The 16820-nt window shown below is 54.3% G+C and overlaps 1 protein-coding gene across 4 annotated transcripts in view; it reads right to left on the minus strand.

Moving 5' to 3' along the window:
• KCNIP1 (potassium voltage-gated channel interacting protein 1) overlaps positions 1 to 16820 on the minus strand; it is a 234043-nt gene that overhangs the window by 136124 nt on the left and 81099 nt on the right. The window contains exon 1 of one of the 4 annotated variants that reach the window (XM_036424392.2): positions 12290 to 12797. The exons of 2 other annotated variants lie outside the window; for them this stretch is intronic. In XM_036424392.2, the coding sequence (XP_036280285.1) occupies positions 12290 to 12350 (61 nt within the window). In that variant the 5' untranslated portion in view covers positions 12351 to 12797. Of the gene's footprint in view, positions 1 to 12289; positions 12798 to 16820 lie in introns of those variants that run through there. One more of the 4 variants, XM_036424393.2, reaches the window with a different exon arrangement.

A 16820-nucleotide genomic window follows, 5' to 3' on the forward strand; every position in this document is an offset into this window, starting at 1 on the left:
AAGCGGAACCCATTACTGTCATTCCTTACGCCTTCTCCTTACTGTCCACCTCTGTGCTGCTCATGCCGTTCTGTTCCTCCTGCCTTGAACGTCACTCACCTACATTCCTGCATGGCCAAGCCCAGCTCTGCTCTCACACTCAGATGCCACCCGTTGACTAATGAGTTTGGCACCCTCTCAGATTGTTCCAGGTCCTGCCCCTTGGGTAGTGATGCTCTCTCCTTGCCCTGAGCCCCCAGAATATAGCACCTCACTCTGCAGTTCAATAGAGTGAGATGCCAGATACAGACCAGCCTGGTGACTGGAGTCAAACCATCTGATCCAAATCCCAGCATGGACAGTGTCCTGCATCACCAGTCTCCTTCCAGCAGCTTCCTCTTTGGGGGGATGCAGGTGGGAGCCTGACTTGGCTCCACCATGAGCTACGCAACATGGACCCATGCACAGGGTGGTCTGTCTGGAAGGTCAGGAAAAATCAGGTGCAAGGAAAGCAGCTCAAGGAGAGGGCCGGTGTGACAGGGAATGCGAGAGACAGGGTGGCCCTGAACAGACAGGACAGATTTCAATACTGAATCCCCAGCCCCAGGTCTTCCCACCCCTCCTTAGAATATACCCTGGGCCTGGTTGGCAGGGCTCAGTGGTTGAGTGTCAACTTATGAACCAGGAGGTCATGGTTCAATTCCCAGTCAGGGCACATGCCTGGGTTGTGGGCTCCATACCCAGTAGGGGTGTGCAGGAGGCAGCCAATCTATGTTTCTCTCTCATCATTGATGTTTCTATCTCTGACCCCCTCTCCCTTCTCTGAAATCAATAAAAACATATCAAATAATAGGATGCACCAGTCATGGAGAGGGGCAGGGATTTTGGGCAAGTCACTTTCCCCCGAGCTTCAGTCACCTCATCTAGAAAATGGAGGTATGAATGCATACTTCTCAGAGTATGAGGTTTCATCCGTTAGGTGGGGATGATCATGTACCGGCCTCCCTCATAGAGTTATTATAAGAAATTAGTTTAATGTATCAAGAGCACTTAGAATAGTGCATGGCACAAAGTACAGTACAAAAGTAGGTTTACAGCTGCTCATGTGGAAAATAATATAATAATAAATAATAATATAAGAATAAGAATAAACCATTTTTATATCCTCACAACTATAAACCTATTTTTGCCCCAACGTGTATAAATGTCATTTCTTCTTACTATTCTCCTTTACCTTACTATTATAAGAACTTTAGTAATGTTTTGTGATTGTTGTTATATTTGTTGACACCTTGCTTGGTGCCTGGCACACAGTCGGTGCTCCATGCAGATCAGTATTTTCTTTTTTCCTGTCTGATTCCAACTCTGATGCAGAGATGCCCCAACAGGCGCATTCAAGAGATGCTTAAAGCACCGGCAAAGTAGAAGCATCAAAAATCATGAACAAAATATATTTTGGAAGTATATTATATTTCAAAAAAATCATCAAGGGGGAAATCCAAATTTTATTAGACTCCTTTAGACTTATTTTACTGTTTCGGGTTTGAATAGTCTAAGTGGCAACTGCTGGGGCCTGTGGAGGTGGGGGCATCATCGGTTCTGCCTTCAGGCCTAGGGGTCTTGGGGCCTCCGGGCCTTGGGAGCTGAGTCCTAGTGCAGCCCAGCCCTGGCCTGGGTCTGTGCAGAGGAGGAAGAGAAGGAGCCCCCACTGCCCTATCTGGTGAGACCCCTGCTGGGAATGCAATGTGACCGGTTAGGGATATGGTTAGGGTTAGAGTTAGGGTTAGAGTTAGGGTTAGCTGTGAGAGTCCTAAACTGGTGAGGCCCAGGGATGGGAAAGAAGTTCAGCCACACATGGATACGCCTACACTGACTTCCGGTGAGCTGGGTGCTGCCTGCCCCAGAGATCCTCCATCTGCAGCCAGCAGAGCCCTCCTCCCCCTCTGGGCCCACAGCCAGTGTGTGTGGGGCTGCCAGTGCCAGAGGAGGCCAGCGGCCACCATTTCAGCTCCCCGAGAGCTTGGAAGTGAGCTGCAGCTAACCGAGCTCCTCTCGGGGATCAGAGGCCTGCTGTCCTGGATCGGCCCTCCAGCTGGGGTAGGAGGCCATGTGTGTGTGGGGGTTGGGGGTGGAATCAGACATGCTTCAGTCCTTGCTCTTTAATCAGCAGACCATCAAAGAACTTCCTGAACCTCCCTCCATTTCCCAATTTGTTAAGTAAGAATACCAATGCAGCCATCACAGGACTGCCGGGAAAATGACATGGGAGGACTGAGTATGCAGAAGGCTCTGGGACATGGTAGGTCCTCCGAAAATTCAAAACCATCCTCCTCCAGCAATGCTGCCCCAGCTCCAATTTCGACCCCAGACAAGCCTGCTGAACCCTCCCACAGACCTCAGACCCTCCCCTGCTAAATGTTCAGTGCAGGCACTTCCTACAATACCCAGGGCGACGGCTCCTTTCCCACCAAAGAGCTCCTGCTAGGCCCCCTGGGAATGGCCTCTGACTCTCACGCCGCGAGCTCTTCCTTTGTCCATTAGACTCCTACCGACTTCTGTCACATTTCTGGTTTCAGATCCCACACAAGGCTTTGCACACACGCCAGGCTGCCGGCCTGCTCTGCCGTTCGGAGCACTGCCGACGCCATCCCTGTGGAGAGGGGTCACTAGTCCACGTGGCTCTGTTCCTGCTCCCTGCCCTGGTGTGTGGTCCTGGAAGCAACGTAGTTGAGGCCCAGAAGTCCTCCTTCAGATGGCACAGGACTCGGAGGTACAGCTAAGGTGACAGCTGTAGCATCAAGATTTGGGATCGCACTTGGCTGGAATAGCATTTAAAATTCACAAATTAAAATGGTAGCGGGCATGCACAGTCCTGTACTTCTGGTTTTAAGAAAGAAAAAAAAAAAGAAAGCAAGAGAGAAAGATGGTAGAAAGGAGAGGGACAGGGAGAGGGAGAGGGAGAGGGAAAAGGAGAAGAGGAGGGAAAGGGAGAGGGACAGGTACAGGGACAGGGAGAGGAAGAAGGATAGCAAAGCAAAGCTCAATGGCAGAAATGCCAGGTGGAGACTCTGACTTCATAGCAGTCCACATGAAGACAGCAGGGCTGGGGACGCTGGGGGTTCAGATTCCAGGTCTGACACTCAGGCTGTGTGACTGTGGGCAAACTGCATGCCTTATCTGGGCCGTTCAGTTATCATAAAATGAGACTTGAACTAGAAGGCTTTGAAGTCCCTTCCAGTTGATATATAACCTTGTAAATATTCATACCTCACAATGACATACATATGCATGCAGCTGGAGACTGCACTGCTAACCGGTGCCCAGGCGATGCTGACTGAGCAGCATGGCTCCCGATAGTGAGGACTCAGCTGTGCTGCGTTCTCCCTGTGTCCGGGCCACTGCATCGTACATGCATTATTGCATTTAATCCTCACACAACCATGGAGGAAATTCCTGTCAAATTTTTAGATGTGGAAATGAAGACAGTATGTGGTATGTGGATGTGGGCATACCTTCTTAGGCCTGATGTGAAATTCGGCTCTGCCCACATCCACATGCTACATACATATGTGTAATACAAATTGAGACCCACATGTGGCTAAGGACAAAAGGAATTCATGGGAGAGCAGAAGGCAATGCATCAGCAAGTACCGGGGTTTGTCTCCTTTGCAAGGATGACAACTCACGGACCGCCTGACCCCGCCCCCCCCTCTGGACCATGTGAAAACATTGACCGCATCTGGCGCCTGGTTACAAAGGTTGGAAATTCGAACACACGTGGAGGTTTCTAAGCACTCGATCCTTCCCTGTCAGGCAACGATGACTGCACCAATGTGAAAAGAATGTAGCTCCGATAAATGATTGGAGCCGAGGAGAGATGCTTAATCCTATTAATGAATTTGCTCATTGGCCCTCTGCCCCCAATCATTTCATAGTCAGGCGTTTGCAGCGTCTGATTAAATGGAAACAGATCCAGGGGTGGTTGGAGACGAGGCTAAAAGCAGTTTGCTCGAGGCCTGCAGGTGGCTGGGTTGTTCCATGTGGCTAATGAGGATCTGCCGTCTTTCCCCGAACGCCTTCTCTCCAACCTCCGCACTCCCCTTTCCGGCTCTTCTCCCTTCAGGCGAGGCCAGGAGGCAGGAAGCTGGCATGGAATGTAACTGCTCAGTCTCTGTGAGCAGCTCAATCTGGCACTGGTCCCCTGGCCAAGGCCCTTCCCGTATCAGAGCCTCAGTTTTCTCATCTGCAAAATGGGAACTGGAATAGGGTCTGTGCTGTAAGGTTGGGAGGAGGTTAATCAAATAACACAGGTTCCTGGCACAGATCGATTTTAGCAACATCATCATCATCATCATCATCATCATCATCACCACCATCACCATCGTTATTGGCAGATGATCCGCACTTTCCTATCTCACCACTGGAAATTTCTTTTGTCATCTAAAATGAACAGCATCCCCTAGGGGTCCCCAGAGAAAGTGCTCCGGGTTCTGGTGGCCCTGGTGGCTCTGGTGGCTCTGGGTCCCAGAGACATGGAATCAGAGGCCACAGCTTGAAGGCACAGGGATTGCCCAGGACCATGGTCGGCAAACTGTGGCTCATGAGACACATGTGGCTCTTTGGCCCCTTGAGTGTGGCTCTTCCACAAAATACCACGGCCCTGGCGAGTCTATTTTGAAGAAGTGGTGTTAGAAGAAGTTTAAGTTTAAAAAATGTGGCTCTCAAAAGAAATTTCAATTGTTGTACTGTTGATGTTTAGCTCTGATGGCCAATGAGTTTGCCGACCACTGGCCTAGGACTATGAGAATCACTGTACAGATGGAGCGACAGAGGAGGCAGGGACCACCCTGACATGGACAGGAGGCAGCAGCAGAGCCGGTAGGACCCCAGGGTGCTGAAATCATCTCACCACAAGTGAAAATGTGCTCATGACCTCCCTGAGCCCCATAAGGGAGACATGGCCACTGTCCCCATTGTACAGAGGAGGAGACTGAGGCTCAGAGAGGACCGGCTAAGTCGCAGAACCAGAGTTTGAACCCAGGTTTCTTACTTCATCTCAGGGGTACTAACCATTACACAGTCCTGGCTCTAGTTTCCTGATTTGAGGGTAGCTCCCATTTCTTCCAGGGCCCCAGGCAGGCTTTCTGTGCGGCCTGGAATAACAAGACACAACCCCAAAACCTGTTCCTGGGGCATATGCCAACTGACCACAGCACCTCCCAGAAGGTGACCCGTCTAGAGTGCTATGTGGGGGGAGGGGAAGCATTTAGAGATAAGTCACGTTTCTCTGGCGGTTCCAGGATTCTCGGTAGGTCTCTCTCTCCTGAGCACTGCCCTCCTCTGTGATGAATGGGAACATCAGCTCCAGGGCCGTTATGCAGAACTTTGCAGTGCCTCTCCCCGTGAGCAGACCTGCATTTCTCATCTGCGCCGCCGCATTCCCACACTCCTGGGAGCCAACAACCACACACACCCTGGCCCAGCCATCCTCATCGCCACACCGCCACCGGCAGCCATCAAGTCTGGACCCAGGATCAGGCCTCACAGATGCCCCTGAATACGGCTCTTTCCCTGACAGCGAGTCAGAGAGATAACGGTGCAAATCCAGTCACAGAACGTTCAAAAACAGCAGTGTGTGGGGGAACACGGGAGGGAGAGATGTGCTGCCTGCGGGAGCCTGGAGGTGATGCTGAATGAGCTCCTGAAGGATCTGTAGGAGTTCTCGGGTGAATAGGGAGGGAGAGGTTGAGGGAGAGCAGGGAAGCCCGAGTGGAGTGGAGCAGAGATAACATCAGGGAAGCCACTAAGGAGTTGCTTATTGAACACATAAAGGGCTAGACCAGTGGTTGGCAAACTGCGGCTCTCGAGCACCCTGCGGCTCTTTGGCCCCTTAGGTCTGGCTCTTCCACAAAATACCACGGCCTGGGAGAGTCTATTTTGTAGAAATGGCGTTAGAAGAAGTTTCAGTTTAAAAAATTTGGCTCTCAATAGAAATTTTAATCATTGTACTCTTGATATTTGGCTCTGTTGTCTAATGAGTTTGCTGACCACTGGGCTAGACAAATACACGTTCTTGATCTCACCCAGATAAGCTCAAGGTGAACCTGAAATGCAAGGGAGGCCCCTCTGGGTCAGTCCTTACTTTAGTTTTTTGAATGAATCAACACGAAAGTGAAACATGCTTCTATCTCCCTCTCCCTCTCCCTCTCCTTCCTCTCTGAAATCAGTAAAAATATATATTTTTTAAAAAGCAGAGGAGATACTTTCCCATCTTCTCACTTTCCCCAAAGACACTAAATATGCCCTCGTATCAAAAAAAAAAAAAAAAAAAAAAAAAAAGTGCCAGGATGCTTCTTGACCGAAGTTATACTTTCCAGCTTTCTCAGAAGCATTGCTCTAAGTTTACTACTAGTGATCGATACCAGGGCTTTCTCTACCACTGACTCCTTCTGAGTTTCAAGGGGGCGGGGGGTTGGGGGGGCTTAGATCCAAGATTCAAGTAGGATGGCAATCAAGCTCTTCATGCAAAGACAGTTTTATTATAGCCTTCCTAGATCTTCATTACCTACCCACTTATGCCCATTCATTCATTCATGCACTCATTTCCCCAACCATACATTTTTACTATTTTTAAATTATTTTAAAATATATATTTTTATTGATTTCAATAAGTAAGGGAGAGGGAAAAAGAGAAACTTCAGTGATGAGAGAGAATCATTGATTGGGTGCCTCCTGCATTTTCCCGCCCCCCGGGAATAGAGCCTGCAACCTGGGAATCGAATCATGACCTCCTGGATCATGGGTCGACGCTCAACCACTGAACCACACCAGCTGGGCGCTATCATAAATTTATATGGTTTTTTATTTACTTCCCCATTCACTCCATTGTTCGCTTTTCCACTCACTTGCTCACTCACACATTTACAATGCATTTATTGAGCCAAGCCCTCCTAGGTGTACGAAGAGGTCCAGGACTTGGTCCCTTCCCAGGCCCCGGGCTGAAACCTGCACTGCTCTTTAGGCAGTAGCCTCTGCACTTCCATCTCAGCCTCTCCCTCTCCCTCTTCCTGTTCACCTGGAGCTCCATGGAGTTCCTTCTGGGACGGAGGGACCAGAACCGTACCAGGCACGGGGTGTGGGCTCTCTATGCTTTTGTGACAAGCAGGGGCCTGGGGAGTGGAACCCTGTTTTCAGCATTTCCCTGCTGAACGGTAAACAGATTCAGAACATTTCATAGAAAAGCCAGCAGACCAAATAAGATAACTCTTTCCAGGCAGGGGGCTGGTAAGTGAAATTCCAGTGGGATGCTAACTTTTCCTGCAGTTTCCTGCAATTCCAGGGAAGAACAGAGAGCAGCCAGCCATTCCATTATTTATAATTCCGCCCAGAAAAGATTTATTGAATGCCTACTATGTGCAAGGAGCCAAGCTGCAGACAGTGAAGAATCATTCAGACAAGCACCCCCAGGAAGCTGGCATTCTGGGGTGGGCAGGGGGTTAAAACCACGACCCATCACCTGATTCCAAGCGTGACCGGAGAGCCGTGAGAATGGATCCCTTAAAAGATTCAGGGATTTGGATGGAAGAAATCACTTTCCTCTGGGGCTCGGGGAAGCCTTCCAGAATGTGGAAACAGCTGTGTGAAGGCTTGGGATGCGGGTAGAATTTTAACGATTAGACAGGAGCTGGGGGGGAAGGGTGATACGGAGCTAAAAGGATGGGCAAAGATGCAGAAACAGACAACACCCAAGGCACAAGGGCCTCTGGAAACAGCATTCCTGTTCCAGACACCAGAAATCCGGCATTTCTAAGAGGAGATGACTTGTCCAAGTTCCTCTGAGGCCAGGACCATGTAACCGCAAAGGTATGGCTTCTCTACCTTTCTGCCTCTTGCTGGTCTCCAGATCGCTCCTGGCAGAACACGCTGCCCCACCAATGAGCCCCCAACCCAACCTCACCAGGTGCACTGATCTAGGAGTCCGGGAACCAGTCCCACATTTGGCTGTAGCTTGCCATGTGGGTCTAGAACACATGTGTCAAACACAAGGCCCGCGGGCCAAATCCGTCCCGCCAGGCCTTGCAATGTGGCCCGCACCGCGCTGTCATCACTGCACTCCGCTGCGTTTCCATCACAATGACAGTTTATGACTGTTCAGTAAACCATTCAGCCCGCGATTTAGGTTGGATTTTAGATTTTGGCCCCTTCTCTGATTGAGTTCGACACCCCTAGTCTAGAAGAACGCATTTAATTGCTGTGGGACTCAGTTTGCTCAGGGACCCAATGGGCATCCTGGAGACCCCAAGCTCAGTGCTTCCCGAAGGTTCTGAAAGCTTCCCCCAGCCGGGGAGGACCATAACCCAGCCACCTCTGCGACGCGGGATTAATCGCTTAGAGACAAATCTCCACAGAGGGGGCCTTGGCCTAGTGACGTTCTCCCTAAATTCTCTTGCCACCCCCGCCCCCACCCAGCTGCTACATCTGCATTTTCCTCCTCTGCTTATTCCTGACACCCCACCTCTTTCCAATTACCCACCCAGGCCCAGAGCAATGTCCTTGGTGGCTCAACACATGCAACACTATGGGTGTCAAAAATGCTACCCGGGACTGGGGTGCAGGAGCGGAATCCCCCAAAGCAGGGCTTTCACCACTTTTCATTAAAGATAAGCAAAGACCCCAGACAGAGACAGACCATATCCTGGCAGGCTTTTATTCGGTGGCAACATTCCTAAACTCCTTTGGGTTTCTGCATATGCCAACTGACCCCAGCACCTCCCAGAAGTAACCCATCTAGCTCTCCCTCAGCACCCAGGGGAGAGGTCGTCCCTCCCCCTGCTTTAATCACGTAGGTAGGGGTGTCAAACTCAATCAGAGAAGGGGCCAAAATCTAAAATCCAGCCTAAATCGCGGGCCGAATGGTTTACTGAACAGTCATAAACTGTCATTGTGATGGAAACGCAGCGGAGTGCAGTGATGACAGCGCGGTGCGGGCCACATTGCAAGGCCTGGCGGGACGGATTTGGCCCGCGGGCCTTGTGTTTGACACATGTGACGTAGAGCTTCTGCTCTGTTGTAAAAATACGTGTGTGTGACAGAATGATAGTTTCAAAACATGCGGGGTCCTCCCTGAGCAGGCTGTCGTGTTTGCAGGGCCAGCCCCAGGGCAGAGTCAGCCGGGGTTGCAGCAACAGGCCCTGCACCTGCGGGCCTAGGAGTTGGGTCCTAGTTACCCAGACAGGCAAGGAGAGGGCTCCAAGAATGAGCTGTCCGGACTCCCCAGGGCACTGACTACTGCCGGGATGGCCTCACTCTAGGCATTTGGGAGCTCCCAACAGTAGAGACATCAATTTCATAGCAGCTCAAATCTGCTGACCACTGACTCTACTACAGCAGGGGCTTGTGCTAAGCATGTGTCATGCATTAGCCTTGAAATCTACACAACACACAGCTATTTTAAGATGGTAACTACTACTGTCCCTGTTTTTACAGTCGAGGAAAATAAGGCTTAGTCACACAGCTAGGAAGTGAGGGACCCAGCGGGGTGGGGAGGTGGGGGGGATGGGACTGACTCCTGAGTCTAAAATCTCCTCCACACTCTCTGACGGCGTCTAATTAGATCTGAGCCCGATGCCTCGAAAACTGCATAGCAGCTCTGGTTAGAACATCAGCCATGATAGGACCTTCAAATCTGAGAAGGAGATGGAACCTGAGGGAACGTCTCATGTCACCACCTTTTATAAAGGAGACGCCGAGGTCCCGAGCGGGGCTGGGACCCGGCCGGGAAATGATCCCTGAACACTAGCTTCCCAGCCACTTTGCAAGCCTCCTGTCTGCAGGAAGGGTCTTCTGCTGATTGACTTCCCAAGGTGCAAGACAGTAAAATAAGACGTTGCTCTAGGGCCGTGGTCAGCGAACTGCGGCTCAGAGCCACATGCAGCTCTTTGGCCCCTTGAATGTGGCTCTTCCACAAAATGCCATGGCCTGGGTGAGTCTATTTGGAAGAAGTGGCGTTAGAAGAAGTCTAAGTTTAAAAAATTTGGCTCCCAAAAGAAATTTCAACCGTTGTACTGTTGATATTTGGCTCTGTTGACTAATGACTTTGCCTAGGGCAAATGCATGCCCGGGCACTGTGGGCAGCCTAGGCCTGGGCAATTCCAGCCAATGCTGTGGGGCTTGATGCAAGAGGGGCTGACTGCTCAGGCCTCAGGCAGCTTGTAACAGCAGCCCACCCAACAGCTATGAGCGTTAAGTGGGAATACACAGGTAGAGCACCCGGCACCGTCAGGCACACAGTAGGAGCTCACTGAAGGCTGGTGCCCCCAGCACTTTCTGAGACTCCTGGGAGAGAGAAGCAAAGAGCTTTGGCCCCGGGGAATCCTGTAGGGACTCCTCTGGGGTGATCCTGAGTTTTGTGGGAGAGAAGGGAATGGCAGACAGTATTGTCTGGGCTCTAAATCTTTGCCCAGCCCTGTGTGTGGAGCTCCACATTCATCATTTATTTGATCTTCAGATCCTTTCCACAACATCTCTGAGTCCCTGGTGGCTGCAGAGTAAGAGGAGGGCCCCTCCCTCCCTCTCTCCCTCCCTCCCTCTCTCCCCCCACTTCCCACGTCCAGAGGTAGCTTTCTCACTCAATTTATGCGTAAGGAAACTGAGGCTTAGCAGGTGAAGGCACTTGCCTGAGGTCACAGAGGGAGGGACTCACATCTCAAACTCCATTGGACACCCAGCTGACTCCCAAGAGTGCCGCAGGCAGAGAAAGCATTCTGAAACAAACCCCCGGGATCCTCGTCCCCCGGTTCCCTGGCCTCTGGGACCACATGCTGGTCACATAGATAAGCGATGGGGGAGGAGACGGGGATTTGCCACTGAACTTTGCCTCCGGTCAGGCAGTATCTGAGCATCTGTGAAAAGCAGCCCTGAAGGTCAAGGCCCCGGGCCAAGGCTTACAGACCTGCCTGCCATGCCTAGGGCCGCTGAAAGGGCGAGCAGTCCCCTCCCTGCCAGGAGGGTGTGCAATCAACTGGGCAGATGGGCCAACGCCTCTCCCATGCTCCAGGCTTTAGACACCAGTCCAGCTTCATCCGCTGAGATCTTTTCCCAGAGACCTCGCTCCTCGGTGTGCAGCCAGCCTGATGTCTCTGGGGGCCGGGCCAGATGCTCGGACCCTGCGACAGGTTACTCATGGGGAGCTCTGCGATGCAGACAGATGCTGACCCCCCAATACATCAGGTGAGACCAACCCAAGTCCTGAGAGCAGATTTTGAGGGTGGCCCTTGGGGCGCCCCATTATCCTCAGACAGATGTAATCACTGGCCAGCACAAGGGGTGAAGGCACTTGTCCGAGGTCCCAGAGCGAGGGGCTCCCGCCCGGAACCTGGGCTTCAGGGGCAGAACTGGAAGGCTTCAGCGTGCGGTGCCTCAGAACCCTCCCACTCACGTAGTATTCCGGCACGAAAACAAAACAAACCATCTTTTCTCCTTCCCAGCTGCATCCGGTCTCCTTCTCCTCACAGCCAACTTTCTAACTGCTGCCCCGGAGGCCTGTCCAGCCCCTGCCCGTACAACACCTGTCCGCCCCAGCTGCCCGTGGCCCTGCCCGCAAGGTCCTGCTGGTGAGACCCGCACGTCTCAGTGGGGAGAGGCCACATGGGTGGGGGGAAGGAGGGGTACAGGAGGAGGGACTCCCCATATCATGCTTTCTGAACCCTGCTGGAAGCTCACCTCTCCACCACACCCAACACACACCCCGACAGTGCCCCCAGCTCCCAGCGGTTCCCAGAGCCGGACAGCACCCCGTGTGATGCCCTGTCTCCTAATGACTCCCGGAGTCCTGGGAGCTTACACCTGGCGGCGGCTGGTTCCTTTTGGCTTGCAGAGGGTTTTTTTGGGGGGAGGCGGGGGGGGGGGGGCAGACAGAGCGCCCTCTCCCTAGCAATAGACTGGCAGGTCTGCACCTGCATCGCAGCCCAAGGAGCATGAGCATGTGCGAGCACCCTCTCTGGGTGCTCCCCAACAGACAATTCTGTTACCCTGGCCCTTCCCTGCTCCCAGGGACTTCCCCTGGAGGAGGGTCCAGGTGCCCATCACCCAGGGCACAGGCACCCACCCGCTCCGGGCCCCTCCTCTGCGCCTTCCTGGCTGGTCACCCCAGTCCTCCCGCTGGCTTCTGCCTCCTGTGGACACAGGGACAGGAGTCGGCTCCTCGCAGAGAGGGGAGTTTGGGCCCCGGAGTCAGCGGGCACACCCCACTTCAGCTCGGGGCACCCCCAAGCCCAGCCAGGGGGACAGGAGGAAGGAGAAGGTGGCTTACCTTTGGAGGTGCGCCTTTGTTTGGTCTGCAGAGATGAGAAGGTGCCCATGACGGCCCCCATGGCAGCCAAGACTGGAGTTGGGACCCGGGCCCTGCCCCTCCCCTCCCCTGGCGAGAAATCAGTGCGGGTCCTCCACTCGGAATTGGCAGAGAGAGGGGGCGCAGGGCAGCTCGCTGGCAGCTTGGTATTCAGCGAGCGCGCGGGGCCAGGCGCCGGGAGCCTTGCCGATCAGCCCCGCACATGCACCGGCTCACAGGGCCACTGGCTCCCGCCGCCGAGCCCCCGGAGCCCGGAGCCCGGAGCCCGCCCGCCTGGCTGCTTCCTTCCCTGCGGCCGCCGAGCGCGGTGCAGCCGCCTGGCTCTGGCCACGGGGCGGGCGCCGCGCGTGGTGCGGGAGCCGCGGTCCGCCCTCCCCGCCCGCCGCACGCCGGGCTCCCTCCCCGCGGCTGGGTCTCCGGGGGCCGCGCACTGAGCATGAATGAACGGAGCGGGATGCGCTGCCAGCCGCGCCTGCCGCCTGCCGCCTGCCCGCTGGAGGCAGCCGGAGCCGCGCACCAGCACCCGGTGGGCGGGAACCCCGGAGGGCGGGGCGGGGCGGCTGCTGCCCGCGCCCCTGCGGGAGCGGAGTGTGCCCACTCCATGCACCTGGCTGATGGGTGGGGCGGCAGATTGCTTCTGGGATAATGGGTAAAGGTTGCCTTAACTCATTCTACTCAGGGGGAATCGTTTTTAATTCACCCCCTGAATTCATGGGGTGGGGACCAAATCTGCCCTTCCCGCGGAGGGGATGAAAACACACATCCCACAGGCGTGTCCGGGGGAGGGGCCCTCCCGGTCCTCCAAAGCCCGGGCCACCTGCCAACGGCAGAGGTGAGGACAGAGAAAGAGCCTCAGCCCAGTGGTCGGCAAACTCACTAGTCAACAGAGCCAAATATCAACAGTACAACGACTGACATTTCTTTTGAGAGCCATTTTATAAAAAAAAACTTAAACTATATAGGTAGGTATCTTGTTATTAATTTCATCAGAGTACGTGGTATTTTGTGGATGAGCCACGCTCAAGGGGCCTAAGAGCCGCATGTGGCTTGCGAGCCACAGTTTGCCGACCATGGCCCTGGCCCCTCTCTTTCTCCTTTGGCTGTTTCTTTCCTCACTCTCTCCCTCCTGTCTTCTCCTCCTCCCACCCAAATGAACAAGCCACCAGCTATGGCAGGCTGTGGGCTAGTGCTGAACTTAGGAAGCCGTCTGCCTGCTGTGACTTCTCACTCCAGACCCCACAGACCACCACCTTTATTTCAGCTTCTCGTGCAAAAGGACAAAGTTAGGGTGCTCCCCTACGGGCCAGCTCCTGGGGGTGCTGAACTGCAAGGCTTGCTCCCCAGAAGCCTGAGGAGGAGGAACCCCTCCCCAGCTGGGAGCTGCATGGGTTCCCATGATACACCACGTCTTCAGGTCGGGGGTCCCGGAACATGTGGCCTCCTGAGCACATGCAAACACATGGCCACACAAACGTTTGGGCACGGGTCCTGCAAGCCCACACAGACATTGCTGCGGTACACATAGACACACACAGACACACACAGACACAATGCAGCCACAGGTGCAGCCACAAGACCCCACACAGGCATACAGCCATCCCCGGAGGGCACGGGGCTCCCCAGGGGCTGCTTCCCCTCATTCCAGCCCACCAGCCGCCTTTCAGGGGCACAGGAGTCCTGAGTAACTCGTTGCTGATCCAGCACGTCATGCCTTCTCAAAGCCAAACACGGGTCCTACGTGGCTCAACAGGGAAGGTGCATTCCATAACATCCACCCTTTTGTCCGCGGTGCCCACTGCTGTGTAACCCACATGACCCCTTGTCCCGCGCGGTAGGCAGGTCATGTCTAATCATCCCCATGGAGCGAAATGGAGCTTCCCAAGGGGAAGGCATTTACCCGAAGTGACCCAGGCAGGATGTGGGATGAGGACTTGGAGCCCAGGGCTCTGTCAGCACCTCCTGTTGGGGGCCACGGAGTTGGGGAGAGCTCCTCTGGGCGCCCCGGATGCAAAGCCTCAGCTCTCTTAACTGCCAGCGCTTAGCTGTCTACTCCACGAGGCCCCGAAGCCTGGATGATGGACCCTGCCTCCCGCCCGTCCTCCCTGCTGGGGAAGAAGGGGGGTGGGGAGGAAGACACGGGGCACTTGAGAGGATCCTCAGGATGGACAGGAGTCAAGGAACAGAGAAGGAATCTGTGTGGGGAGAGGGTGGAGCAGGCCCCTGTCTTCCAGGTCACTGGCTGAGCACCAAGCCCTCAGGCCTCTGCAATCTCCGTGCCACCTGAAGACCAGGCCAGCACTTGGGAGTTCCCAAAGGCTAGGCTGCCACTCTCGCATCCCCTCCTCCCACCGCCCTCTGCAGGAGGCACAGACGAACTGCTGGATTCTCCAGGTCAGAACCAGCGAAGGCCCCTGGGTGTTCCCCGGCTGCCTCTGAGCAGTGGGGACAAAGCAAAGTCGGCCAAGTGAGGTTCCAGTTGCTCACACACACACTATGGGGCCCTTTAGTGGCCTGGCTCCATCTACCAACCCCCTGCTCCCAGGTGCTCTCCTTCGGGTGCCAGTCACACAGACCTCCCTCTCCCCAAAGGTGCCTCCACGGCTGTGCTTGGGGCCTTTGCACAAGCTGTTCTCTCGGCCTTGACGGCCCCTCACACCTTTTCCCACCTGGCCACCTGCTGCTCATTCTTGAATATGGATGGACTGCAGGTGCCATTTCCTCCAGGAATCCTTCCCTGACCCCCGAGTCAGTGCCCGCCTTGGGGTTCCTGCAGCACTTGGGGCTCTTCCCCCATCAGAACACTCACGGCCCCTTTCCTTGTCTCTCTCCCCCTGAAGAGCAGGGACCATTACTGAATTACCTCTACACTGTCTGCTTAACCCCCGGTTTCTGAAAGAATGCAGCCGATCAGCGCCGAATGAGTGAATGAGTGACTGAACTTTCTTTGCTCAGTGACTCAGTGTGTCACTGCTCTTCGAAGGAAGAAGCACATCCTCCCAACTAAAGATTCATTCGCCCAACACATATTTATCCGCTCATATATCAGTGTGTCACTGCTCTTCGAAGGAAGAAGCACATCCTCCCAACTAAAGATTCATTCGCCCAACACATATTTATCCGCTCATATATCAACCACACACCAATATTTACACGCACAACAGCTCGTTCACTCCTGATGACGCGGAGTGGTGGGCATTATCTAGAATCTCAATAGACACCTGCGATGCATGATGCAGTCAGCTCACCAGGAGATGCTGGTCAAGAATGCACCTGAGGAGGAACACACACTGACTGCGAGGGACCAGAGAGAACAAGGCAGCAGACCCGCCCCTGCCTCTGGGGACTTGTAACAGAGAGAGCAGGGCCCTCTGGGGAGACATGGCGCCTCCCAGGGTCACCTGGCTGCTGGGGCCATTTATCCTGCCTTCCCCAGCGTGGGGTACTTGCTAAAGCCATCGTGCCAGCCCCATCCAACCTGGGCATCAATGCCAGGGGCTCCTTCTAACCTGTCTCCAAGTCTGCAGCCCCTCAACCACTCTGCCATAGACTGGATGTCTGTGCCTCCTTCCCAGTTCATATGCTGAAGCCCTAACTCCCAGGGGGGATATATTTGGAGGTGAAGCCTCTGAAAATGTATTGTATTTAGGGTTCAGTGAGGTTGTTGGGTGGGGCCCTGATCCCACGGGATAAGTGCCCTCAATGTTCTCAGAAGGACAGATATCAGAGAAGCACCTGACACCCCCATGTGACCCAGGGCAGACTGTGAGCACACAGGAAGGAGGGGAGGGTGGCCACCTGCAACCCAAGGGTGGAACCCTCCCCAGACACCAGCCCTGCTGGCTCCTTGGTCTGACTTCCCTTCTCCAGAACCGTGAGACATAACTTCCTGCTGTGGAAGTCACCCAGTCCGTGGAGCCCGAGCAGACAGAATATACCCCCGGCACCCACCAAGCCCTCAGAATCTCTGGGGGCAATGCCTTCCCTTCCCTCTGCTGTGAGTGCGCATATAGGATGCCCTAAGAGGCTGTCAGGGAGGAAGGAGTGAGGTATCAGAGAGCTGCAAGAGCCCGTAGCAGCCTGCACGTGCTTGCCTGTGTGTGTAACGTGTCTGCTCCCCCCTCATCACCGTTCCCTCAGCCATGGTTCTTCCCATCCTTGCAGGGAAGAAAAGCTCACTGTGTCCCGGCACATATGGAGGCAGCAGAGTCAGATTAGGAGCCCGGATTGGGAAGGGCTAGATTTGGGTTCAAATCCTGATTTTGGCCCTTATTAGCTGTGTGATGTTGGGCCTGCCGGGTACTCTCTCTGAACCCCACCTTCACCTTCTGTGCACTGCCTCTCGGTGAGGAGGGCGAGGTCAGGTCTGTGAGGCTCCAAGCAGGCGCCTGGCACATCACGTGGCCAGTTACAAGGGGACGCCGCCAGCATCCCGTTGCCGTGGCCAGGCATCGTGCTGGGCTTCAGGGGAATGAGAGTGAGGGAGCCGCAGCTT

Source organism: Pipistrellus kuhlii, unplaced genomic scaffold (genome assembly GCF_014108245.1).
Source record: "Pipistrellus kuhlii isolate mPipKuh1 unplaced genomic scaffold, mPipKuh1.p scaffold_m20_p_8, whole genome shotgun sequence".
Taxonomy (NCBI): domain Eukaryota; kingdom Metazoa; phylum Chordata; class Mammalia; order Chiroptera; family Vespertilionidae; genus Pipistrellus; species Pipistrellus kuhlii.